Genomic DNA, 20384 nt, shown 5'->3' with positions numbered 1-20384 from the left:
CTTCATTTTGACTTCTACTATTCTTTGTAATGAGATGACACCCCCCCCCCCGGCTTCCAGTATTATGAGAGGGAGAACAACTTAATCTACTTTTTTCTAAACTAAAAAGTCCTCTCTTCATTGCAGGGACTATCTATCCATTTATATTTTCTGCTTTCTGTTCTTTAACCAGTTATCAATCCAAGATATCTGTTTCTGCCAAGCTGGTCTTTGGTGAAGGACTCTGTTAAAGTTTTTTTGAAAGTCCCAGGAATCAATCATCACTATCCATGCACTTCTTGACACTCTCAGAGACCTCTAAAGGTTAGTAAGGCAAGGCTAACCTTTACAGAAGCCCTTGTGATTCTTCTGCAGCAAGACTTGTTCTTCCATATGGTTGATTTTTTGTAAATACTTATTAAATTTTCCACACATGAACAATAAAACTATCTAGATTGCATGAAGTGTCTTGCACAAAGAAATGAACACAACAGCCATTTTGAAAGACAGTAAAACAGTGGTAAGCAGTTGAAGAGACTAGACAACAAGGGTATCACCCCAAAATGAAAATTGAGAAGGATTAGTTTTTTAAATCTTAAATAATGCTTTCCACCAAGTGGTTCCTTGACACGGGAGCCCCAGTGGACAACCTACAAGTGGATCTTCATTTACTTCAGTAGAAGGGGAAACTTTGTATTTTAAGTGTTTGTATACTACTCAATCATATATTGCCGGGTACTTAAGGGATGCATGGTGAAGATCCTTTTGCACTTGAAATTAAAGGAAAAAATCTCTAGAGAACACTGGAATGCATAGCTCTGGATATAAGGGTCTCCATTTCATTCACATTCACCTCAGAACATTTATTATATTGATACATGACTGAAGTAGGAATGCTAATTAACATAACTGTTAATACTGGAATAATTTTTCATTAGAGCTTTAACATTATTTTCCCCATTTTTGCTTAAGAGCTATGTTCACTTGCCCTTTTGCTGAAACTGAATTCTGAGATCTGTGAACAGAGCCAGCTTTGTTTGCTGGGAGGACCTATGCTAGTCTGTAACAGCAAGTGCCAATTTTTATTTTTATTATGTTTACTGTTGCTTCCTATGAAATGCTGTGTTTCTGTGGCTTCACATCCAGTGGGGCCTTTCTTCTGCACTTTGTTATACAGGGCTTATTGTTTGTTCATAGTCAGTGGCTACAATCTCTTTAAAATCCACAAATAGGTAGTAATTCACTAAGAAGTAGTATTACCTTACTCTAGGTGGGTTGGTGATGAACCAATTAAAACTAGGCTTGAGCAGTAAGCACAACAGTGCTTGGATTGAATAAAGATTCTCTACACTAATGTTGGGGCTTCTTAAAACCACCTGCTTAGCTGTGGCTAGATGAGCAGTCAATCACTAGCTAGCTACAAAGAGAGTATAAATGTTCTACAGCGCTGAGATAGACAAAACCTTGATGAAGTTGCTCTCTTGAGGATGGAACCGCACACTGCCTTGGCAAGCACATCTTTTTAAAAATGTAGCATTTGCTAAGCTATACCACAACAATGGCAGGGGGCAGAATTGCGGGGCAGAACCAGCAAGGGGCAGGAGGAAGACTCTCCTCCCCATACCAGCCAATTATCTGGTGTAAAGAATTGGCTGCTCCCTGCCCTGGGCTTATTTCTGGTTTTAGAGGAGAGAAGCTGACGCAGAGGGCTACGGAGGAAGGATAAAGCATCCCTCGTTTACCACTCCTCCCCTCCAACACTCTACCTTAATGTGAGGAGACAGAGCATGTATTTATTTTATTTAAATTATCCGTTCACCACTCTTCAGCAATAAAACAAATTGTGCTAACAAACAAGTTGCAACAAAATGATAATAATAAAAGCAGCATAAAACAGAAATTAAACGGAAAAATATATTTTTGAGTGGCACCTAACAGAAAAATAAGGTTGGTGCCAGATGAACCTCTCGGGGAAGTTTCACCTGAATTCCAAAGGTGACGCCTAACTCTCCTGCCATCATCCACTTTGCCAAGTTGATTGCTTCATCACTTGTTGGCTCTATGCATAGTTTATATAAATGCAGTCATTACATGTTAACCATGCAGGGCAAATCGTGCATTTTAGTTCCGAGTTAGTGTGTGATGCATCACAGATTTCTTGGCACATAACCCAGCAAAACAAGGCTCCATCAGGCTCCTCCCCACCATCAGCTTTCACTTGTCAACAGGCTACAGCAGAGGGAGAGAAAGGAAGCAGGGACAGGCCACCAGCTCTGCTGAAATACCAGCCAATTTTGGCTCCCATCTCTCTCAGAAAGGCCAACTTGAACCCAAGCCTATCCATCCACAACATTGCTTAGACTAGATCCGGGGAAACTTTTCCATCTAGTGGGCTGGAGCCCAACTTCCCCCATGCTGGTGGGCCACCCACCTGTCAATTACCTGACATCATTATGACATCAGGGAACAATTTAAAAGATCACTTACAGTGCCAACTAACTGGCGCAGACAGCACATCTTCAAAGGGTTTTGCTGCAAGCCTCACTTTGATTGTAGGCAAGCTGTCTGCCATGGAAAAGTGACAATTTACAGGCAGTTTGAATTAAAATGGCTGCAAATGGACAAAGGGGGGCTCACAGGAAACTCTTCTGATGCTGATGGTGCACCTTCAAAGGGGCTGGCTTTCAGTGCTAATTGTGGACTCCCTGGTGCAGCCTATCCCAGTAGGGCTTGCTGTCTGATCAGTGCTGCCAGCAAGCCTTGCTTGCAAAGGAACAATTGGGAGCTCCCTTTAAACACTCAATTTTTTCTTTGGAGCTGACATCAGGTGGCTGTGGTTCGGATAAATGGCTTTGCAAGCCAAACTGGGGCCCATGCTGGTCATAATTAGGTCTAGAGGCCAGAGGTTCCCCACTCCTGCATTAGACTAAAGTCTTATTGTTCAAAGTCGGCATAGGCACATAAAAATCACCCCTCCACCTCTTCCCACGACTGATCCCAGGCCATGGTCTGAAGGCACGTGAGGCCACTACCTTACTGAAGCTAAGCAGTTCTGGGTCCGGTCAGTGCCTGGATGGGAGACCCCCTGGGAACCACATATATGCCCCTTGGGTTCCAGGGTGAAAGAAAGGCGGGGTATAAATGTAATAAATAAATATTGTTGTCACTTTAGTTAAATCTGACAGGAAACCGAGGCAGTCCTTCCAACTTACATTTCTTCTGCTCTCTGGGCATAGTGAAATAGCCCCCAAGCATCAATCTACAAAGGTTTCCTGTGTAGGTCACATGTCTCATAGCTGTCCCATGGCCTGTTCCAAACGGTTGGGCTCCGCACCCACCCCCTCTGTAAGACATAGGTGAAATGATTTGTTCTAATCATTGGCACATCTTGGATCCATGCATTTGCCAGGTATGCAAGGTGAAAGTCATAGCTTGTTCAGCTCACACTGTTAATCTAGCCTGGTGTTCAGCTTATGTTTGATTTTATCTTGTACTTTGCTTATGTATTCCTTAATAATTACTTTTAAAAAAACTTATCATTTTGAATACTGGAGGTTGGCTGATAGCTTTAGAACAGCTCACTATGGTTTACCTCCCACAAGCCAGGCGCTCTGGCAATACACTGCAAGGTTTGTCCAACCAGGGACAGCAGGTTCCTAGTTCCCAGGACAAAAGCCTGAAGGCTGTAGGTATTTTTGCCCCCACCCGAGTTAGATGCTCAAAAGCAGTGTGGAGGTCGGAGCCATAGGTGACAGGGTGGGTGCACACAGAGGGGCTCCATGACACTCTACTTGCACCATTTCTATTCTGGCTGATAATTGTAAGAACTTTGTAATTAAGAACTCTTGCCTGAGTTTGCTTTTCTTTCCCTCCTCTCTCCCAGTGCCTTTTCCTTTTGGGTTATGCTTTTTAAATGGTTTGCATAAGAAGAGGAATTGATTTATTATTGCTCTTTGGAAGTAGCTGAAGAGTAGTGTAAAACTTTAAAAAGCAAATGAAGTTATATAAATTAATCATAACTAAATTGTGTCCTTGATCTGTGGACAATAATGGACTGCCTTCAAGTCGATTCCGACTTATGGGCGACCCTATGAACAGGATTTTCATGGTAACTGGTATTTAGAGGTGGTTTACCATTGCCTTCCTCTGAGGCTGAGAGGCAGTGACTGGCCCAAGGTCACCCAGTGAGCGTCATGGCTGTGTGGGGATTCAAACCCTGGTCTCCCAGCTCGTAGTCCAACACCTTAACCACTACACCACACTGGCTCTCACATTACAGGTAGGACCTTCCCTTTTCTCCATGTTTAAATTGCCAACCTTGAATGCCTTATGTTTTATAGCAACTAAATGTATTTATTAAAATGTCTGGTAAAGACAGTCTGTCTCAACAAACACGTGAATCAAAAGCAGATACGTTCCCATAGTAAGTATGCTTGCAAAGACCTAATATACTCTGTCTGTCACCTCAAGGTTTCACAATGCTCTCCAACGGTGAATCAGCTAAGTTGTTAGGATTTCAAGTGTATCTACAGCACATACTTTGCAGTTGTGACCCTTTCACAAGTAGGAGGCAGGTCCCTTCTTCCACACATGTAGCCTTCAACAATGGCCCCTTAGGCCATCTGTACACAAGATGTTAGTGGTGAGCAGTGAGGTGGCCAAGGTTGCTGATGATACTAAATTGTCCAGGGTTAAAACAAAAAGAGATTGCAGAGAGCTCCAAAACAACTTTTCCAAACTGAGTGAATGTGCAGTAAAATGGCCAATGAAATTCAATGTAAACAAGTGTAATGTTATGCATACTGGAGCAAAAAAAATCTTAATTTCACATATATGCTTATGGAGACTGACCTGGCAGTGACTGACCAGAAACAAGACCTTGGGGTCGCAGTTGATACCTTGATGAAGATGTCAACCCAGTGTGCAGCAACTGTGAAAAAGGCAAATTCCATGCTAGGCATCATTAGGAAAGGTATTGAAAATAAAACTGCTGCTATCATAAAGTCATTGTATAAACCTATGGTGCGGCCGCATTTGGAATACTGTGTACAGTTCTGGTCACCTCACCACAAAAAGGATATTGTAGACTTGGAAAAGGTTCCAAAAAGGGCAATGAGAATGATCAAGGGGATGGAGCGACTCCCCTGGAAGGAAAGGTTGCAGCATTTGGGGCTTTTTCGTTTAGAAAAAAAGGTGAGTCAAGAGACGCCATGACAGAAGTGTATAAAATTATGCATGGCATGGAGAGAGTTGATACAGAGGTTTTCTCCTCTCATAACACTAGAACTTGTGGACATTCAATGAAGCTAAATGTTGAAAGATTCAGGACAAAAGAAAGTACTTCTTAATGCAGTGCACAGTTAAACTATGGAATTTGCTTCCAAAAGAGGCAGTGATGGCCACCAACTTGAATGGCTTTAAAAGATTAGACAAACTCATAGAGGTTAAGGCTATCAACGGGTACTAGCCATGATGGCTGTGCTCTGCCACCATAGTCAGAGGCAGTATGCTTCTGAAAACTAGTTGCCGGAAGCCACAGGAGGGGAGAGTGCTCTTGCACTCAGGTCCTGCTATATCAACAGAAATCAACAATAATTTCAGCTGCCTGGCGATTAATTTCTTCTCAACCTAGCCTACCTCATGTGCAGAAGATACTATTCATGATGGTCTACCTATGTCTGTAGCACTATTATTTTTCCTTCTATAATCACCGGACTTCAAGGGGTGGCGATGGGGAAGCCCCATTCTACACAAACTCTCCTAGGAAAATCAGACAAGAACATGGCAATTAATGAATGAGGATTACCAACTTTTCCTCCACAATCACCTCTCTTGTCTTCTGACCCTGGTCCTGTGTTTTTAGCATAAGAGTAGTTTAGCTCATGATACCTTATGCATCACTTAACCCCACAGCCAGAAAAAGCTTAATCTTAAATTCTTTTGGTGAGGATCAGGAACAGGGCTCATTGTATGTAAATAGAAACCCTAATGTTGGAATATTTTAGTTTGCATACCTAGGAATGATCACACACTGAATTCTTAGTTCAGTGTGTGAGTATCCCTAGGTATAAGGAAAATTTGTTTTATTTATTTTTATTTCAGAACTTACAAACCACTCTACATTCAGAGAATATGCGAGCGGTGTACCAAAATAAAATATAAAAAATAAAGATAATAAAACAGTGTTAAGACATAAAACCCAACAAGAATTAAAAACAGCATAAATAAAATAGAGTAATTTGGGAAGGCTTAAAAGTTTTCAACAAACATCAAAATATAACAATTTTGGGGCTTGCTCCACCTCTTAGGGAAGAGAAGTCCAGAGAAATGGAACCACAAGCATGTGCTCTAGTCACAGCATGCTTTACTGCAGGGCTATAGCACCAGCACCAGTTCTTCCTTAACAGATTTAAGCGAACCAGGTGGGGTGTAGGGGGAAAGGTGGCTTCTCAGATACCCTAGTCCAGAACCATATAAGGCTTTATACGTCAGCAGTAAATCCTTGTATATAGCTCAGTAGCTAATTGGCAGCCAGTATTAAATACAATTTAAAGTGAAAATACTCACAGCGTTACTAAATTCAGGACAAGAAACTAAAAAGGACAAGAAACAGTCTCTTGTACTCTAAGCTGCACCATGCAGCATTAAAACAGCTGGTAAATAATAGAACAGGAGGAGTTTGTGTGTACTGCATGATAAGGCAGTGATCTCAGTCTCTTTTGGAATGTTAGATTTTAAAAATGCCATCATTCACAGAACTCTACTACTAGGATTAGTCTTGGAACTTCATATTGTTAGTGCCAGATTTATTCGGAGTAATTTCTTGACTTTGGTATTAAAGTTGCAGGCCATTGATTCATACTGTTGATGTGGCAGATGCTTATATTAATGTCTACAAGAGGAGATGAAGCCAACAATTATGTTTTCACAGTTGTCTGTAACTCAGTTTCAGGGATACTCCGGAATGAATCCTTTTTCTTACTGCCAACCTGAGTGCAGGGTTATTACTGAACAATTCACTAGTACAAATGATAGCCCAGATCTTCCTTTGTATAAAATATTTATTACAATTTTGAATAAGTTTCACAAAAGAGTTAAATAACTTGACAAAGTGTGACAATATGCTATAGAATTACACTGTATAAAAAAGGTTATCACCATGGTAGGTGTTTAAAAAGCAGAGTCTTCTAATGGAGCCATAATGGTCAACAAGTGAGAACTGCCTACTTCAATTGTCCTTTGACACCTTTGTATAAATGTATAGTACCTGCTTGCAGATAGATAGACTGGGAAGCAAGACCTCTCTAGATTTGATGTCAATATGTTTTAAATTTAGTAAACTTCAATTAAATAAGTTTAACATAAGCCACCCTATTTCCAACAAGATCAGTGCTTAAGAGCTTTCATCCATGTTCCTTTCATCCATGTTCACCAATATAGGCGAAATAATTGCAAGGGCTGTGGAAAGACAAGATAGTTCAAACTCAGAAAGAAAACCTTTTTAATTTGTTGCTCTACCCTGCAACCATTTTCTCTGAACCGCCTCATAGCAGCTGCTAACCACTTACTTTACTTTTCACCAAAATCCAGTGCATAAATTTAAAGTGCAAATCTTTTTTTTTAAACGCCCCTTTTTATTTTGGCAATTGACTTTTTGATTTTTTCCACAATAGTAAAAATAATCAATTCAACAAGAAATGGCAGCTCCTTTTCACCTACATGTAACCTCTTATGACAAGTGAAGATTCTTCTAATGTACCAATTCCTTTGGAATAATTTGACAGTAATGTCAGATCAACCTGATGCTTGGCTTATGTCTAGAGGATCTTAGACCACTTTCCTAACTCTACCTATTAGATGACAGTTTCACCATTCTGTTGCAAGATGTAGCTTTTATAGGTCTATGACCTCCATGAGATTGCAGACTGCACTCCTGACACTCACTGTATGAAGGACTTAGAAAAAAAGAGGGGTCCCACCCTGCATTTCCACACCATGTTGGCCATGTTGTTTCTGTAAAGTTTAAATGGTAGATATGTGCATGCAGTTGGGAAATTAGGCTCCAGACCATGTTCTTTGTATGTTTGCATGTATATGTCTCCCATTCAAATGTTGTAGGGAAAAAGACACAGGTGCACTGTGGAAACATGAGGATCCATCTTTTTGCAGTGTGGAACAGTCCTAAGGAAGCCAGGAAACAGGGAAAAGCTCATCCTGACTATCTCCAAAGATGTCAAATGCCATTGCTAGAACTGTTTTTCTCGACCAATTGTATGCATGCTCTTAGCTTTCTTTACACAGGATATTTAATGTATGCTTGGCAAATTTCAGAAAGATACAGCATCCAAGCATCTTAATAATGATCTTTCACTGACCCTCAAGTCTTTAAATAGTTCAACTCAAAATTCCGCCTGTTAAAATTATCTTCCCCTTCCTTCTGAAGGCAGCTGAATTGGAGTATACGCCATTGATTAAATCTTCATCTCACTTGCACACGAGACATTTCAGTATCAAAATAAAGGAAAGCCAACCTTGCTGTTTGTTGGGAACCTTAAGAAAATGCATTTCTATAATGGCAGCTACTATTGATAACTGTTTGCATTAGAAGCTGTTGCCATCTACACCCCATGCTGTATTCCGGAGTATGTTTCATGCACTGCTTCCCTATCCCCTCACAAAAAGCTTGAACTTTTAAAAACCTTGCTTAGCCTGGAGAAAAATATCTTGCTCTCCTGCCCTCATTCTGCACTGTGACAATTTTTTCTCAAATTGTGTGCTGAACTTACACCACTGCACCTGTGTGTCTATTCATGAGATGTCTTGATAACTCCTGACAATTTATTAAGTAGTAACTAATCCTGGTGAAATCATTTCGGTTCCCTCTTCTCCCATCTTTTCCAACACACTGCACCAAATTTATGGTGATGTTTATACATGCATGAGTGTAGCAGTGCATATTCAGCATTATTTAGAAACAAAAAGTTTCTAAGTTCTGGGAGGAAAAAGAACAATGTGCATGGAAATACATTACAATTTTTTACTAGGACAAGCCAAAATCACATCAAATGTGAGTTTTGGTCTGGATAGTTTAGCATTATTGTTACGTAGTATTTCTACAAATATCAGTTATATTTCACAAATATCAATATACAATGCTGAACCTGAGTAACAGAGCAGACCAATAGGAGTGAAAAAAAAACTTTTCTGGCTTTCAACTATGACCACGCAAGGCAAAAAAGGCATGTTTTTCTTAAAGTTATATAAAAATAATGCCAACTATCTTAGATTTCTCTGTTTTCCTCTATTCAGCCTCCTTGGTTTTCTCTAAATCACTTATGTAAAAGCAGATCAGATGCAGACAGCTGGGTAATATGGGCATCTTTTCCACAAACAATGGTAGCTTGAACCTGAGCAGCAATAACATTCTGGACTGAGAACTAATTTGTCCAGCTAATCTCCACCAAAAAACATCAGCTGTCAGTAGGAGTTTAAGAATGTGTTACTTTGGGAAAGCTTAGCACCAAGACTTAAAGAGACTTGTTTTGCTAATTTTATTTGTTGCTCATCTGTTCTGCTCCTAGCCCTAAATCTTACATCACTTCACAAGATGTGCACAACCACTATGTTTCCAGTAACATTTACAGAGCAAGTTATGGGAAATGCTGGCTTCTGAACAATCATATTTAAGGGCAGCACAGTTTTTAGCCTAATTGGCTTTAGCAAGACCATCATCAGCCTTTCCCAACCTTTAGGACCCTAGATGTTGCTGGACTACAACTCCCATTAGCCCCAGCCAACATGGCCAATGGTCATGGGAATTATGGGAACTGTAATCCAGCACCAACCAAGGACACAAAGGTTGAAAAAGAGTGATGATACTAACCCTTATCCAAAATGTGTTGCATCTCATTTCCTGAGTACATATATGTGCATGTAACAGTGCATGTAAGCAACAACTCTGAAGCTTCTAAATGGCAGCAAATGTGTACAACTGCACTATAATGCAGCTGAAAGGATTCCTTACTAAAAGATTTTATTTTAGAAAACTAGTGAGATTACAATATTCCCTGCATAGGTAATGTCACACCAACCATAGTGAAAGCATCCTGCAGTATCCTAGCCTTAAAAATATGTCCATAAAAGTTACTAGTCCATAAATTTTTCCAACTACCCTGTTCACATGCCAGTCATCTATGGCACACTGGTGATATGAAAGGGAAAAAAAGAGGTAACTTTTCCAATTTACACAACCTTTCCTGCCTCATCATCTGCAGGCAACTGTTATTTGCCATAGGTGACTTGGCAAGTGGCTTTTAACAATCCTGCAGGACTCATTACCATGGTGTGCAGAAATACCCTCTCTCAATCCAATGCTGCAACACCCATTACCCCACCATCTTCATCTGCCTCCTGATCAGCGGAACCTGCTTGTGGGGCAGGCTTCCCATAGTATCAGGTTGGCCACTGTCAGAACCAGATGCTGGACTAGATGAGCCTTTGGTATAATCTACTAAGGCTCTTCTTACGTTAGAACCAACATCTTGATTGGTACAGCAGCAAGGAAAGCAAGCAGGCAAATGAGCTATTGCAGTACAAGAACAGGGAACACCATTCCCACATAGCTTCAGGCTGTTAAAGAAACAACTGCTACATCAGGAACTGTCAGCTTTACTATCTATTCGCAGAAGACTAACTGTTTTATCAGCCACTAACCTGTGTTACTGTCTAAGGTAATATACCGTCAAAATGTTAGAAAAAGGTCACCACTGGGAAAATAATGTCAAGGAAGTCAGATGTGTGAAATTATATATATAATATATAGCTCTGAGAATCAAACTTATTTGCAACACTGAAGATAAATACCAGAGAAGGATCAGTGAACTTAAAGAACACCTTCTTCTAAGAGGATATTCTCCACGTATTATCAATTGCAACATCCACCGAGCCTCCATTCTGTCCAGACAAAACCTCCTCCATCATACTGAGGTGTCAAAGAGCAGAGAGCAACAGATTCCGTTTGCGGTAGATTTCCATCCAGCATCTCCTAACTATCACTGAGCAATCAGGGAGAGCTACCCATTGCTGGTAAACTCTGAACATCTTACTAGAGCCATCAGCAGGCCTCCTGTGATAGCATTTCACCAACCTCCTAATTTGTGCAGACTGTTGGTGAGTGCTGTGCTTAAGCCACATATCACCAATCCTGGGTCTCATCCATGACACCCCAAACACTGTATCACCTGTGTGTACCTCAGGGAGACAGCCACTTTTACAAGCACTACAGGCAAGACATATTACATCAAACAGAACATCACCTGCAGGTCCTGCAATATAGTTTACATCACCGAGTGCAAAAGACCAGGATGTCATATCCAATATGTAGGGAAGACCACAACTGACCTACGCACGCGCTTCAGGAACCACAAGTCAGCAATCTTGACAAAAAAAGTGGAGCAACCAGTTGCAAAGCATTTTAACATCGAGGGTCACAGCCTGTTGGACTTTTCCATTACAGCAATAGAGATGCCAGCAGATCCAGCAGCATTGACCAAAAGGGAGAACTTTTGGATTACTCTCTGGACACATTGGCACCACATGGCCTGAACCTGGAGGAGACAGTACCACCACTACTTAGCGTCTGCAAATGAGCCCCTCTGAGCATTCCATCCTCAAAGCTCTATAACTGCCACCTTGGTAACAGCATTTGTATGTTGGCAGCTGATGAAGGCGGAAGCTGAAACATTTTGTTAATACAATAAAAACCTCTGGTTAATCACAAAGATCTATAGAAATAATTAATATGAAATTTAAATATACACTACAGAAATAAAAAAGTAATGCTTCTTGGGAAAAAAGATTTTATTTCTTGGCATTCATTGTACTGCTACTGGAAGAACAATAAATTAATCCTACAGATTATTTTTACATTCCAAATATTGTTAAAGGAAATTAAAGTAAAGGGAATAGTAAAAGCAATGATTCTGTCACAACAGCAATCAAATTACAGATTAGGGAGGCTAGCCTTTTTTTATTGAGTGCTGTGTTTATTCTTGGCCAACCGTTCAGAGGCCACAGGACAGCAGTGGGGGTGATCAAAAGTCTTTCATGCACACAAAGAAGAAACACACACAGAGGCTTACAGCCCTCGCTCCACAGCTGATCCATGCAGATCAGCAGAGGGGGATTGTCGCTCCCTCTCACATCAATCCGATGACCGGGAAGGAGGCTATTTGCATCTATACCAGGACACTGGGCTCCACCAGCACTGTGTCTGCTTATATATTCATCTTTTTGCTGCCACCAAAATTGGTGGGGTCTTGAGTGAGGGGGAAGAAAATTGGTTAGGGGTCAGATCAGGCCCCCGTACTGGGGGCTAGCCACCCATGCTCTAGATTAAGAATCTAAAAGGGATTACTTTTACAAGCCCAAAGCTGGAAGGGCATTCTCCCTCCCCTTCCCTGAATGTATTCCGCCAAGCTTTGAAGACCTGGCTATTCAGACAGGCCTCTGGGACTTACGGGGAGGGTTAAATTTTTACGACGAATAGCCTACTACTCTGTACTGGAACTGTTTTATTGTTTTATTGTTTTATTGTTATATTGTATTTTATGATGTATTTTATTATGATGTAATGTATTGTTGTTAAATTGTACGTCGCCTAGAGTGGCCATTGGCCAGATAGGCGACCCACAAATTAAATTATTATTATTATTTATTATTATTAAAAGGATGGTTAAATTCAGACACCTTACCTAATTAATCAGAGGTTCATTGGCTAACGCCTAATAAAAAACAGATTTTGGACAGATAGGGTACCAAATGATGCTATATAACTGCCACAGAGCCTAAAACAGCTGGTAAAATATATAACTTTTCTAGCCAATCCAAGAAACAAAGGTTAGCTCTGGGGCAAATTTATACCCTATAGCAATGTCTGAAATTTACCATTTAATTATTTCATCATGTAGATTCCACATGGGACTATCTCTTTTTATTTTTTCTATACATAGATTGAATGGACCTGTACTTATGCATTTACAAACTTGGTTCCTCCTTAGCATCAACTGGTAACCCAATTTAGATACTACAAATGTTACCAAACCTTTTACTTCTTTACTTTGTGTTTTAGATAAACCTTCATGTGAGTCTTGGCTTTTAAATCACTGGTTAATTTTTCACCACTCCGAGAATGAAATGCATTTGGGCCTTTAATATATTTTCTTCTTATATGTGCCATATATAAAATCCAGTTCATCATTGTTATTTATTGCATATTAATATTTCAGTTTAGTATATATATTTAGTTAACTAAATCACATGGTTTTTTATCCTTTTCCCCTTGACTTTTGTTCATTTGGTTTAGTTTATGGGTACAACAATATCATTTTTTGTTTTGTTTATTCAACTGTTAAACTACAAATATTATTGGATGAGGGATTAGAGTACGTGGGAAATGACTATGTAAAATGAAGCATTTTTTAATCACTTTACTTTTATGCTCCTATTTCACATGTTAACAATGAAATTGATTGTCTAAGCCAAAATCATTTAGTAGGAAAAACTGAAGTGAGGGAACCAACTGCAGCAAGCCATAACAGGTTAACCTCTGCCTTTAGGTTAACGACTGCAAACTGCAACACCTCATTTCTCTCCTTTTAGGACTGACTTTAGAAATTCAATGGTGCAAATAAAAGATCTATTGGTGAAAGGGATGTGGAATGTGTTTAGGGCTTTCTCATTTCATCTAAAAATACGCTGCATATCAGCAGACAGACTAAAGGCCTCATTCCCTTTCCCTTCTTTCCTGCCTACAATTTCTTCAGCTGTCATTTACCAGCGATTGAACCTGAAACTTATTTTCAACTAAGCTGCAAGTTTTGGGCCTCTTTAGACAGCTGCTGACTCTCCTTAGATTACTCAAATTCCAGAGCGATGAAGGATTTTGCCATTCAGTAACACTCATATCAACAGCACAAGTCTTTGTTCAGCTCTAGAATCTCTTGTTCCTTAAAACAAAGTGTGCAAAACTCAACTCATGCATCAAATCAAACTGATGTTTAGGAAAGAAGTGATTCATCTACAACAAATAATTACTGTCTTCACTTATTCAACCAATACTGTATATAAAAACAGTAAGTGGCTTCAAGAAATGTTTACAATTAAGATCCCACTGCAGCTCAATACAGTAAGATCTGTTTTTTGTTTTTTGATCCATGCCATGAATTTTCTTTAGTACTAGACAAAGCCAACACTGTCACTAGTGCCTATATGGCTATAATTAGCATAGCAGATGGAGGAAAAAGATGAGACACTGTGACAAATATTTAGAGCATACCATGTTTGAGGTGCTTTCTTTAAAAAGGAGATGCTTTTTAAAAAAGCACATGGCATAAAGGATTCTCATACAAAAGTGTTGCTGCTTCATCCTCAACTTTTCAAATGATTAAAAACTCTGCTGAACAAATGCATTAAGCAAATGTACTTATAACTAGGAAGACTGAAATAATTTTTTTAAACAATCACTATGTACTTGCAACAATCACATATTAAATTAAACAAAACAGTAAACTTCCATAGTAAAAAAAGAAAAGAAAAGACAAAAAGTTCACATAATTGGCATCCCCAGTTTTGGTAAACAAGTCTTTGGGTGAGAAAGGAGAACATGGAGATGAGCCAACAAAAATGTTGACCAAGATTTTCTTCAAAGACGTATTTATACAAAAGCTTCACGTACTGTATGCAGCTGGAGACACTTCAATAATTTAATAGGAAAGAAGTTGTGCTAGTTTTCTCCTTCTTCACCTTCTTCCTGCTTAATAACTGGAATACCTAAAAATTAGAGTGGAGAAAAATTAAACTTTTTTAAAATAAACCTTTTAAGAAAAGCAGCATAAATAAGAAAACTAACTAAAATGCAGCACAGTCCTGACTTAATAACATGCCAGCAATTAAGCACTTAGGAAACTAGTAGTAGCTGAACAGATATTCAGGTGCAAGAATACAGATGAGAAATAGTTTCAACGTCTAATGAGAAAGTTTTAATTCCATCCTCACCAGGCCTGGCACTAGCACATGGCCAGGTAGGGCACTAGCCTGAGGGCCCAGGATCTCACACAGGGCCCTGGGATAAGCACAGGCCAGCAGCAGAGGAAGAAATCAGCAGGCGGCGGTGCAGGCAAGGCCCGCCAGCTCTACAGCAACAGTTTGTCCTGCTCACCTGTGCCACTGCCAGGGAAGAGAAGAGCCCAGGATGGTTGCTAAAGAGCTGCCCCACCTATCACGAGTTTCAGACATGGGAGGCGGACCTTAGTGGTCTGTAGCAGCAGAAGCGAGACAATGCTGAGGGGAGGAAGGCGCTGGAGAAGAGCCTAACTATGTCTATTCTAATCGTTCAGAAGTAAGCCCTGTTGAATTCAGAAGGGCTTTCTCCCAGGTAAATGTAGCTAGAATTGCAGCCTAAGAGTGGTCTGTGGAGCTTGGAAGGAAGGTAAGAAGGCTTTCCTGGTTTTCTTAGGCTGCATTCCAATAATGTCTACTCAGAAGTAAGTTCCATTGGGTTCAATGGGACTTACTTCCAGGTAAATACATTAGATTGCAGCCTCAATTACATAATAATTATTGCCTCCCCACCCCCTCGTTTCCTTTGCCCCACTTATCAGAGAGAGAGAGAGAGAGAGAGAGAGAGAGAGAGAGAGAGAGAGAGAGAGAGAGGAGTTTCCTTCTCCTTTTACAGGCAAATTTCCACCCCAGTCGTGGCTGGGAAGCTCCTATTATTATTTTCAGATATCTTGCTTTTTCTAGAGCTCAAAGATGGTGCTTTCCCTCCCCATTTTGTCCTCTCAACACCCCTGTGAGATAGGTTAGACTGAGAGACACCTGCTGGCCCAAATCCACCCAGCGAGCTTCATAGCTGAGCAGGGACTTTAAACCAGGGCTGGCAGTAGGTCCTAGTTATCATGTGTCTCTTTAACTTGGACACTTGGACATTTATGATGCTTGGTGGTAACATGGCATGTTCAGAGACTAATAGTTTGTCCCTAGAAAGGCCCTTTTTTTCAGTCCTTCCTACAAAGTGCTATATTAATAACACTAATAGCATTAAATCTCCACCAGTGCTGTGTGTTTATTCTGCACTAGACATCAAAAGTGATTCCTCTTATTAGACATTTTATGAGGGTTGCTGATGGACTGAGGCATGCTGGAGTATTGTATTGCATCTGCGTTAATATGGGTCTACAGTATCTGAAGGTTTCTCTGCATGTAAGGCCTATGATGTGGAGGTATCCTTTAGGGTCATTTTTGTATACTATAAACACTTTTTAACATACAGGTGAATTGCAGCTGAATTATTGTGAATGCTTTCTTTTTGAGAAATGAAATTTTAACTTTAAAAAAAATGTTACGTGCCTTCAGTCGATTACAACTTATGGCGACCCTATGAATCAGCGACCTCCAATAGCATCTGTTATAAACCACCCTGTTCAGGTCTGTGGCTTCTTTTATGAATCAATCCAACTCTTGTTTGGTCTTCCTCTTTTTCCACTCCTTTCTATTTTTCCCGGCATTATTGTCTTTTCTAGTGAATCATCCCCCTCTAGGATGCACACCTTAACGTGGTGAGAAGAAATGGGGCTGCTTTAATAGCAAGAAGTGATGTAGCAAAAACAAGAGCTATAACACAAGGTCTGAGCGAGTTATATCAATGAGATTTAACGTATGATAGTTATGTTAACATAACCATTATCGAAGTCTATGCTCCAGCAGCAAATGCAGAAGAAGAGGAATTGGAGAAATTTTACGCAGAAGTAGAGGAAGAAATTGATCACACACTGAAACAAAATGTGCTGATAATCATGGGGGACAGGAATGCAAAAGTAGGGAACAGAGAATAACTAGGAATTGTGGGGAAATGGGGCCTAGGAGATAGAAATGAAGCAGGAGATATTGAATTCTGTGAAGCTAATAATTTGTTTCTTGCAAACACATTTTTGGAGCAACCAAACAGACGACTGTTCACGTGGACATCACCAAATGGTCAATATAGGAATTAAATTGATTATATAATTGGTAGCAGAAGATGGAGAAGTTCCATACTTTCTGTGGAAACAAGACCAGGAGCAGACTGCAGTACAGATCATGAACCGGTCATATCAAAAATCAGAGTAAAGCTAAAGAACAACAAAGCAATCATAATGCCAAAATACAATTTAAATAACATCCCAGAAGAATATAAAGATCAAATAAGGAACAGGTCTGAGGCTTTAAACTTAGTTGACAAAGAACGAGAAGAACTATGGAGTGAAGGCAGAGACACTGACAGGGAAGAATGCAAAAAGACAATACCTCTAATTAAAAAGGGAGGAAGACCTCAATGGATGACTGATGAAACTCTTAAAATGGTTAAAGAGAGAAGGAAAGCAAAAGCAAAAGGAGATAGACACACAGTTAGAACCCTAAATGCAACAATACAGCGACTAGTACATAGGGACAAAGAGAACTATTACAACAGTTACTGTATAGAAATAGAAGAGGACAACAAAAAGGGAAGAACAAGAGCCCTATTTCAAAAGATTAGAGAAATGAAAGGAAAATTTAAACCAAGGGTAGGGATGTTGAATAATCAACAGGGGAACACACAGACTGACCGAGATGAAATAAAAGGAAGATGGAAGCAATACACTGTAGATCTCTATAAAAGAGATGCAAGGATGACAGATTCATGCACGGAGGAACCGTATGATGAAGAACCTAAATTTTAGAATGTGAGATGAAAGCTGCTCTTAAAATACTTGGAAGAAACAAATCACCAGGAATAGATGGCACACCATTAGAGTTACTGAGACTGAACCCGTCCAAATTTTGACAAAAAACTGTCAACAAATATGGAAAACTAAACAATGGCCCACAGACTGGAAGCGTTCAATATACATCCCAATTCCAAAGAAAGAGGATCCCAGGGAATGCAGTAATTATCCAACTATTGCCTTAATATCCCATGCAAGTAAAGTAATGCTCAAGATTCTATAACAAAGGCTCTTACCATATATGGAGCAAGAAATGCCAGATGTCCAAGCTGGATTTAGAAAAGGAAGAGGTGCCAGAGATCATATCGCAAACATATATTGGATAATGGAATGGACCAAGGAATTTTAGAAGGAAATCACCCTGTGCTTTATAGATTACAGCAAAGCCTTTGATTGTGTAGATCATGAAAAACTATGGAATGCTTTGGAACTATGGAAAGAAATGGGGGTGCCACAGCATCTGATTGTCCTGATGCACAACCAATACTGGACAGAATATGGAGAAATGATTGGTTCCCAGTCGGAAAGATGTGAGACAGGGGTGTATTTTATCACTCTATTTGTTTAATCTATACACAGAACTTATCATACGGAAAGCAGGACTGGAACAAGATGAAGGAGGTGTGAAAATTGGAAGGAGAAATATCAATAATTTAAGATATGCAAACAATACCATACTACTAGCAGAAACCAGTAATGATCTGAAACAAATGCTGTTGAAAGTTAAAGCGGAACGCACAAAAGCAGGACTACAGCTGAACATCAAGAAGACTAATGTAAGGACAACAGAAGATTGACGTAACTTTAAAGTTGACAATGAGAACATTGAACTTGTCAATGATTATCAATACTTGGCACAGTCATTAGCCCAAATGGAGACAATAGTCAAGAAATTAGAAGAAGGCTAAGACTCGGGAGGGCAGCTATGAGAGAACTAGAAAAGGTCCTTAAATGCAAAGATGTATCACTGAACACTAAAGTCAGGATCATTCAGACCATAGTATTCCCGATCTCTATGTATGGATGTGAAAGTTGGACAGTGAAAAAAGCGGATAAGAGAAAAATCAACTCATTTGAAATATGGTGTTGGAGGAGAGCTTTGCAGATACCATGGACCACGAAAAAGACAAATAATTGGGTGTTAGAACAAATTAAACCAGAACTATTATTAGAAGCTAAAATGATTAAACTTTGGACACATAGTGAGAAGACACGATTCACTAGAAAAGACAGTAATGCTGGGAAAAACAGCAGGGAGTAGAAAAAGAGGTAGGCCAAACAAGAGATGGATTGATTCCATAAAGGAAGCCACAAACCTGAACTTACAAGATCTGAACAGGGTGGTTCACAATAGATGCTATTGGAGGTCACTAATTCATAGGGTCGCCGTAAGTCGTAATCAACTTGAAGGCACCTAACAACAAACATTAACTTTAATGGGTCTTCTCTAAGTAGGACCAGCATGGAGTACCACCCATATTTTAAAGCATTAACAAACAGAAAATATATAGGGATCTACCTTTAAAAAAAATTAAAAACCATGGCATGACCCACTCGATATACAGAAACTCCAGACAGAAAAGAACTCTAATCTACACTAAAATTACTTTTTATGGGAAAATTACAAGTTCTTTGCTTGTCTCATCTGATAAATACCATTCTGCTCCTACCCAGCTCTCACCATCAAGTTTCTTGAGTTTGGGCACTCGTTTGGTTGCTTCCTCAACCCAGGCACTCTGCGAATCTGCGGAGTATTTCTCTTCCAGTGGATTACCTACAAAAACCAGGTCTTCCAATAATGGCAAATCTGCCAGCCTCACAAACTCTGCTGCAACCACAAAGAGATACAGAGAGAAATTGAACTGGGGTATAAAGGACACAAAAACCTCACAGCGGTTTGAAGGCTCCTCTCAAGAGCAAAAGACACTAGATGTTGATCAAAGCACATTCACTGTGTAATTTCTTAATATCATAAGCCTTAAACACATACAGGAGACTCAAAAATAGCTATACCATTACATTCTTCACAGTTCAGTAGTTATCATTTAGAGGTTTGAAAATTTTCTTGTTCATGCAAGTATTTAAATCTCTACAATATTATATGGTAAAGACTTAGAGTTGCATTTAACTACAGTAAGTTACATTCACAATAGACCCCACTGAAATCACCAGGGCTGTGGAGTCAGAGTCGGAAGCAATTTTGGGTGGAGTCGGAAGAAATGTACCGACTCCGACTTCAAAATAAAATTAATATTGAAATATTAATATTGATTTATTAATATTAATAAATTTATATACATTTGCCATTTATGAAGGAGTCGGAGTCGGACAGTAGAAAAATAGAGGAGTTGGAGTTGAAGGTTTGAAGTACCAACTCCACAGCCCTGGAAATCACTGGACTTAAATTAGTCAATTGATTTCAATGGGTCTACTGTTTGACATGGGATACAACTCTTGCTGCTAAGATTAAAGGAAACTGTTGATGAGTGGTTCAGCTGCCCAGAAAGGTGGAATTAAATCAGTTCTGGACAGGGTTGTACTCTCAACTAAAGTATCAGGTTTTCAGTCTGGAAGTGCTACTGGATGCCTTTTTGTTACTGG

The 20384-nt window shown here is 39.7% G+C and overlaps 1 protein-coding gene across 5 annotated transcripts in view; it reads right to left on the bottom strand.

The window, feature by feature from the left end:
• Positions 1 to 4888: 4888 nt before the first annotated feature.
• The window catches only part of DNAL1 (dynein axonemal light chain 1), a 28098-nt gene continuing 12602 nt past the window's right edge, over positions 4889 to 20384 (bottom strand). For 2 of the 5 annotated variants that reach the window (XM_061611255.1, XM_061611258.1), the window contains exons 8-9: positions 19465 to 19611; positions 11821 to 14808 (exon numbers count right to left, since the gene is read on the bottom strand). In XM_061611255.1, the coding sequence (XP_061467239.1) occupies positions 14762 to 14808; positions 19465 to 19611 (194 nt within the window). In that variant the 3' untranslated portion in view covers positions 11821 to 14761. Of the gene's footprint in view, positions 4910 to 7088; positions 7438 to 11820; positions 14809 to 19464; positions 19612 to 20384 lie in introns of those variants that run through there. The other 3 variants (XM_061611257.1, XM_061611256.1, XM_061611259.1) reach the window with 3 other exon arrangements.

Source organism: Rhineura floridana, chromosome 2 (genome assembly GCF_030035675.1).
Source record: "Rhineura floridana isolate rRhiFlo1 chromosome 2, rRhiFlo1.hap2, whole genome shotgun sequence".
Lineage (NCBI taxonomy): Eukaryota > Metazoa > Chordata > Lepidosauria > Squamata > Rhineuridae > Rhineura > Rhineura floridana.
Note: the sequence above shows the minus strand (reverse complement) of the source record. Positions and strands in the feature narration are given on the sequence as shown.